Here is a 7,152-nt window from a genome sequence, read left to right on the forward strand (position 1 = left end):
GTAACTTAACTTAGTTAAAAAAAAAAGTTAACTTAAAAAAAATTAACTCAATCCTGTTAGGAGGTAGTTCAAAATTAAGAAAGGTAAATAGATACACAATTTTCTTTCACACAATAATCAAGTATTTCTTTCCTAGATATTAGATCTACAAATCTTGAAATCTATCACATTTACATAAGAAATAATGACCTTGTATTTTTCTTTCTCTTCTATATTCTGTAAAAGTACACTCAATAATAAATCGCTTTAGCACATTAGAACTCAATGTTACGTGTTTACTTTCCTATATTGTGTTTTTTAACAATATAAGGTTAAATATTTTTTTTAATTCTCTGCTATTTTATAACATTTTTAGGAATATTTTATTACATTTACAGATTTTTCCTAATTTAAAAAACTGTTATTTACACGAAAATGCTTATTTTCTATAGAAATATCACAGAAGTCAATATTTTCACATACACGCACACTAGTTTTTTTTAAATAAAATTTAAAAGTGTTTTATTTACTGTATGTATGACATATTAATGCATTTTTTACACGTTTTTAATTTTTTTTATTTTGTAAATGTTAACTAAAATTAATACAGTAATACAATATTACACTTGTAATTTTACACTCTACAATGTAACTGTTATGCAATAACATATATTATATTACATTTATATTGTTGTGTGTGAAATTAATGTTCTACTTTTTTAATTGATGTTTAGTACTACAATTGTAAAAATTAGATTGTTTTTTTTTTAGTTTTCCAAAGATTAGACTTTTTTACTTATAGGATTTCTAGAATGACCTGTTCAAATGCACTCTGTGTGCGTATGTGTGTACTTTTTCGTTTTATTACATTGAAAGCTCGAAACAGGCAATAATTATTTTTCACGTTAGTGTTGCGACGTTATAATTTAATCTATTTTACATTTTAGAAGACTTCTTTTAATTATATTTCGGCTTCATATCCGTTTTCGCTGATTTGCAGACGCTGCTTCGTCAAGACGATACAAATGGCGGTGTCTCAGAGGCTTTTGCCGCTGAGATGCGTTATATGCAGAGCGAAAATACTACGATTGAAGCAGACTTACATTCCTCCGCGTGATGTAAGTGACAATAGTGCCCGTTTCATATCAGATTTTTCGTATTTGGATGCACACACTAATTACTTGTCCCTCATTTACATACTAGTTTATATACTCCCTCGTTTACGTACTTTATCATTTAAAAAATTTCTTGAATTTATTTTTACACGCTATTTTTAATAATTTAATTGTACACTGTTTCCTTACAACTTCGTTTCATTCGTTTACACACAAATCAATAAATTTCACATTCACTGCATGATCGCGACGAAATCACTGCTAATTGGAGCGGAGTTCTCAAAGCCGCAAATGTGGTAAATTTGTGTAACAGAATTTATATAATAGATTAAAAAACAAATCGATAAATTGAAACTGCTGAAAATATTGTACCGCATTTCTTTCCAGATATCATTCATGACGCGCGTACCATTTTTTTTACGTACGATTAACTGTCAAAGGTGTTTCGGCATGTTGCTAATTATTCTTTAAATATAAAATAATTTATATTTACAAAAATGTAATTTTTATAAATAAATTTTCATTCCAGTATATCATATTCAGAGAGCACCATGTCTAAAACATGTCTAGAACACGCAACATAAACTGAAAGTAACGTAACATCAATGTTATAATTTCGTGTGTGCATATATATATATATATGTATACTTTACAATATAAATGTAATATAATACATAGTGTTACATAACAGTTATATTGTGGAGTACGAAAATATAACATTGACATTATGTTACTTTCAATTTGAGTCGACTGAAAAGACGTCATTAAGACATTTTTTAGCATCATGTCTTTACAACGTTTTATATTTTAATATTGAACATGCGAGCTGTCTAGGGAATTGTCTAATTTAGACTAATTCAATTCCTAATTCTGGCAAGAAATCTGGGTAAATCTTTAGACTAGAGGACCCCTCCCCCAATGACCTTGATCTTGACATATGTTGTCATGACCCTGAGTGACCTCCAACAAGTTTTAGTTGTCGCTCATTCTTTATTAAAAAGTTATTAACAAAAAAAGTTTGAAAAAATGTCTTATTTCGCTATATATAACATCAGAAACTATTCTAAACTATATCCACATACTGCACTTCATCTCTCCCATTGCCTAATGGCGCACGACTTTAAACGCAAACACAAGTTCACTGCTTTAGCAGAAAATTTGGGTAAATATGTAGTTTAGGGGAAGGTTAGGGTTATAAGTTATTATACACCCATAGATATATAATAACCTAACCCTAACCAAACCATATATCGTAAATCATATATGCAAAGTAAAGCAGGAAAAAATTTTTTGTTCTAAGAACAAAAATTATATAAGAAAATATGAAAGTTGTGCGCCCCCAAGTAGGGGGAGGAGGAGGTAGGGTGGGAGTCGCTTTGCGTAGAAAGTTATCAAATATACTTTAAAGCAGAAAATTTCTGTTTTATATGGTGGAAAAGGGATATCGTATACGTTTTTTCTTAAACTTTTTTTGTTAATACCTTTTAATGAAGAACGAGCTAAATGGCTAAAACTTGATGGGGATTATTCAGAGTCACGACCTTGACAACATATGTAAAGATTAAGGTCATGGAGTGGAGGGGGGGGGGGATAATCCCCCCTAATCTAAAGATTTTATCGAAATCTGTTTTATATAGATCCACTATTATAATCATTCTAGATATATTTCGCTTGGAGAAAAACAAATCGATTATGCATTATAAAATTATTTTTGTTGAAAAGAGCGCTTTCTCGAAGTTTATTTTCTCAATTCTCGATAATAACTTGAATAGGTACAAGTTTACTCCTTGGCCATGTTATCGCGAGCTAGCTCCTTCCTACCTTACTTTTACTCTATATAATTTGTATTCTTTTCTGTTGAATTACAATACCTTTGGCTACAAGTTTATTTCTGCTATCGTTTTAATTTTTTCTGTTATTGTTTTCAACTAATCAATCAAAGAAAACTCATATCATTATTAATTTCATTAAATTTAGAAAAAAAAAACTCATGCAAAGTATTTAGTAGAATTGTGCCCCTCGTATCTCTGTAATTTCTTGACTTCCGATATTTACAATAGTTTTAACTTATAGTATTTGCCGGGTAAATCTTGGATATTCCCTCAAAGCTCGTCAGAGTATAACATGGGCACAGGAGCCGGTATGTCTAGATCTGCTAGCAGGTGGGGAACCGCAACTACTAGAAGTGTACCAGCCTCTGCCTCTTTATACTCGATGGCCAGCGGTTCGTCATCAGTTTCTGGTTTGTAATAATCTTCTAATAAATTACTAATAATATAACAAATTACTATGAAGGTTTAAATATACAAAAGATATACTACAAAGAAATATACTACTTTCAAATTTCAATTCACTCACGTAGGAGTGTCTTCCGTTTCTTCGGCAACTTCCTCGACCGCGCGTAGCATCTCTCTCAGCAAACCGACGAGGGCGACGAGGATACGACAACCCACAGGCGCCACTCTCAGACGTTCCCAGACGCAATCGATGAAAATGCGAATTCAAGTTAGTAATTATGATAAGCTATTATATAATAATAAGCTAAAAAAAAATATGAAATGTATTACGTCAAATATTATTTTTTTTATATAAAGTAACATTATGATAGTCTGATTTCGAGAATGGTATATTTTTCAAAATGAGTTTTCTAGAGTACATGGAAAGAAGAATTTTGCTGACGTATTTAGAAATTTTGCTAGATACAGATCTAAAAATAATTTGAATAAACAATTATGTAAAAATTCAAACAGGATGAGCAATGCTGCAAAAAATGTTGACATTCTAATGTTTGGACATTCTAATTTTAAAATAAAATTATTTTCGTTTTGTATACATATAAGGTATACTTCGCTAAATGTTTAGACTATACCTCAGCAAAATCGATTTTTTTTCTTTATATATATATATAAATCGGCGGTATAAATAATTTATGAAAATTTGTAGTCGTACCAAGATCCTATTCAACAAATCCCCGAAGAGGAGGAAAATTTGCGGGAAAATCGGGAACGCCGATTGCCCCCCATCCGTGAATTCCAGAGGGATTATCGTGCTGGTAAAGCCTCTACTAGAATCAGGTATCTTTGCAATCGTCAATTTCAGCAATCGACCGAGAGATTCGCCAAGCGACAGATTCGTGACGCAATTGACGCGTTTACAGATGTGCTCACAAAATTGTGACACAGATGGATATACCGCCGAGCTCAAGAAGCATATCCGCTATTACATCGTCGGCATCGTCAGCATCGTGCAACCGCGCCATGTCTAAACGACCAACGACAATGCCGAAGGTGTCGGTGGTCCAAGAGGTGCAGAAGTCAAAGAAAGAAAAGGAACAGGAGAAGGAACGCGAAAAAGCGGAGAAGGCCCGTCAGAAGGAAGAAGAGAAGGCCGAGAAAACTAGACAGAAGGAAGCCAAGAAGCTGGCGAAGGAAGAGAAGAAGAGAGCGAAGAAAGAAACAAAAGCACGGCGGAAGGAAGCCGAGGAAGTTCCTCTTTTGACGGACTAAAAATAAGGTTTGACTGATAGAATAAAAGTCTCGTGACATCGAACATCATGATACAGCTGTTCTAAAGAGTTTTCAAAGACTGACGGTTTTTTCGATATCTTACATATACATAGAGAAATGGTTCTGCTGATTGTATGTTCATTATAAGCATTAAATTTATTCAATATAAGTAATAGAAAAGGCATATAAGAGTTAATTATAAAAATAAAAAAAAAGAGATATAAATCGAGATAATATTATATATCTACTGTAATTAAATTTGAACAATATAATTCTGAATATTACATTACAGCTGAAACATGTAATATTGTTATTTGACATCGAGAGACCTTGGATTAATTAATTTAATTTAATTTAATTTAATTTAATTGCTGAGAACACTTTTTAGGATACCTGTATTATGATATTCTATGTCTGGAGATTTTTAATTTAATTTATTCAAAATATATTCTGATTCCTATAGTAAGTTTAATACTTTAATCAAGATTAAATTAAAACAAATTCGATTTGCTTATAATACATGTATAAGGTCACTTCCTCGATAAAATTTTATAATGATTTTAAGGAATACATAAAGAAATTCTTGTTTTGTGTACATATATATGAGTTTTTCTATATAGTAAGATTAATAGACATATTTTGAGACTGTTGTTGAGAAAATGTTCTTTTATGTTAAAAATAACTCAAAAGAAAAAAGTAAACTGAGTAATCTCTTTTCTTATTGTTAGCAGAGACTGATATTTAGAATGATATTTTTCTGTATGTATATTATCTTCTTCTCTTCTTTCACCAGTTTCTTTGCTTCCTTTTGCCTAGTCTTTTCTGCCTTCTCCGCTTTTTCTCGCTCCTTCTCTTTTTTTTTTTACTTTTTCGATACTGCGTGTATAGCATTCAATTTGAGTATCCTACATAATTATTTTAATAGTTTAAACGAAATTATTTTCAGATTTGTATCTAACTAAATTTTTAAACACCTTTTCAAAATCATTCTTTCCGTTTAGAGGATCGATACGTACAGGATGAGTTACTGACATTTGTATGATTGCGAAGACAAATAGAACACCGAAAAGGATATCGTTCTGTTATCTTTTGAAAATTTCAGCAGCCAGTATCGACTGGTAAATGAATACGGCCTAGCGCGAAAACAATTCTCCAAGAAGTGAATAATAATTAACGTGATTATATATATTCTGTTTGTTAATAAGTTTAATACGTGTATGGTTCGTTTATGCTTAAAAAAATTAATAGCTAATGCTAAATCGTCTTGAACGGTCCGTAACTCGTCCTGATTTCCTCATCTTACAGATAGGTTCGCGAGAAAGGCGGCGATAGGAAGTAATAATATATATGAAAAAAAGAAACTCTAGAAGCGGCCAAATTTAGTAACCCGTCATATCGAGTTATCGCGGACTAATTTTATTATTGATAAGAAAACAGAGTATAGTGTTACAATCTAGCATTCAAGCGAATTATTTCAACGTTATATACTTACTACTTATTTTTATTTATTTCAAAATTATTATTTGCACCTTATTTGAGTCATCCTGCCAAAATCTGCCATAATAGTTTTATTTAGTCCGAAGTGATAACCCCTTAGATTAAATAAAGATGCGCAAATGTGTTCTCTTTTAATTATATAAATAATGAATGTAAAGGTTAGGTATACTCAATCCATAGTCGACTCACTCGATAACTATTTTCACAGCAGCGTTTAATCGCCGATCAGTAAATTGGAATAATCGATAATCCTATTCCTTTAGTCAATTTAACCTAGTCATCACTAAATAAAGAAAAAACACTCGTCTGTTGATTCTTTTACCCTCATCGCAATCCCTCATCGTTTTATCTCAGCAGAAAAGGATCATTCGGGGTAAAATGCTTACAAAATGCAGAATTTTTCTATTTTATATATGTACTTTAGTATATTTAATTTATATACTTTAATATATTAAATACCCCTTCCATCTATCATATTTTGTTGATATATGTATCATATGCGCACCTCACAGCATTTCAAAAGCGGACGTGAACGACTTTCGTTCAAAGAAGTACGATGAGGGTAGCCTAATGAGATCGATTTGTTAAAATGTGCGGGAGTATACCTAACATAACGAAATATATAGAGTCTTATATAACACGTACATAATATATATATTTATATATTGTGTACTATATAAGGCTTTATATCTTATCATTTATAAATATATATATTATATATTATAAATATTGGCAGTGAGAAGACATTTTTAAAAGAAAGTGTGTGTCTCGTTACTGTTCGTAGAGACTCCCCGTATTATAGATTACACACCTTCGATTTGACTCTTTCTTTCTCTGTTCGACAATTTATAACTATTAACTTATATGAACGAAGCTATCAGTTAATGAAATCACTATACTGTATGCCGTAAGTAGACTCCTCGTATAGTTTTAATTACAAAGTCACATGAGAATTACGCGACGATAGCTTTAACGACAAAAACCCCTGTGTCGTTGACACACACACACACACACACACACACACACACACACACACACACACACACACACACACA

General features: G+C 31.5%; 1 protein-coding gene across 2 annotated transcripts in view; it reads left to right on the forward strand.

Moving 5' to 3' along the window:
• Window positions 1–4,706, forward strand: part of LOC108754038 (eukaryotic translation initiation factor 4 gamma) — a 44,784-nt gene extending 40,078 nt beyond the window's left edge. For both annotated transcript variants that reach the window (XM_018496069.1, XM_018496068.1), the window contains exons 5-9: window positions 980–1,097; window positions 3,168–3,336; window positions 3,457–3,599; window positions 4,038–4,168; window positions 4,252–4,706. In XM_018496069.1, coding sequence (XP_018351571.1) covers window positions 980–1,097; window positions 3,168–3,336; window positions 3,457–3,599; window positions 4,038–4,168; window positions 4,252–4,600 — 910 coding nt within the window. In that variant the 3' untranslated portion in view covers window positions 4,601–4,706. The remainder of the gene's footprint in view (window positions 1–979; window positions 1,098–3,167; window positions 3,337–3,456; window positions 3,600–4,037; window positions 4,169–4,251) is intronic.
• The last annotated feature ends 2,446 nt before the right edge of the window (window positions 4,707–7,152 follow it).

The sequence above is a fragment of the Trachymyrmex septentrionalis genome, unplaced genomic scaffold (genome assembly GCF_001594115.1).
Source record: "Trachymyrmex septentrionalis isolate Tsep2-gDNA-1 unplaced genomic scaffold, Tsep1.0 scaffold74, whole genome shotgun sequence".
NCBI classification, from domain to species: Eukaryota; Metazoa; Arthropoda; class Insecta; order Hymenoptera; family Formicidae; genus Trachymyrmex; species Trachymyrmex septentrionalis.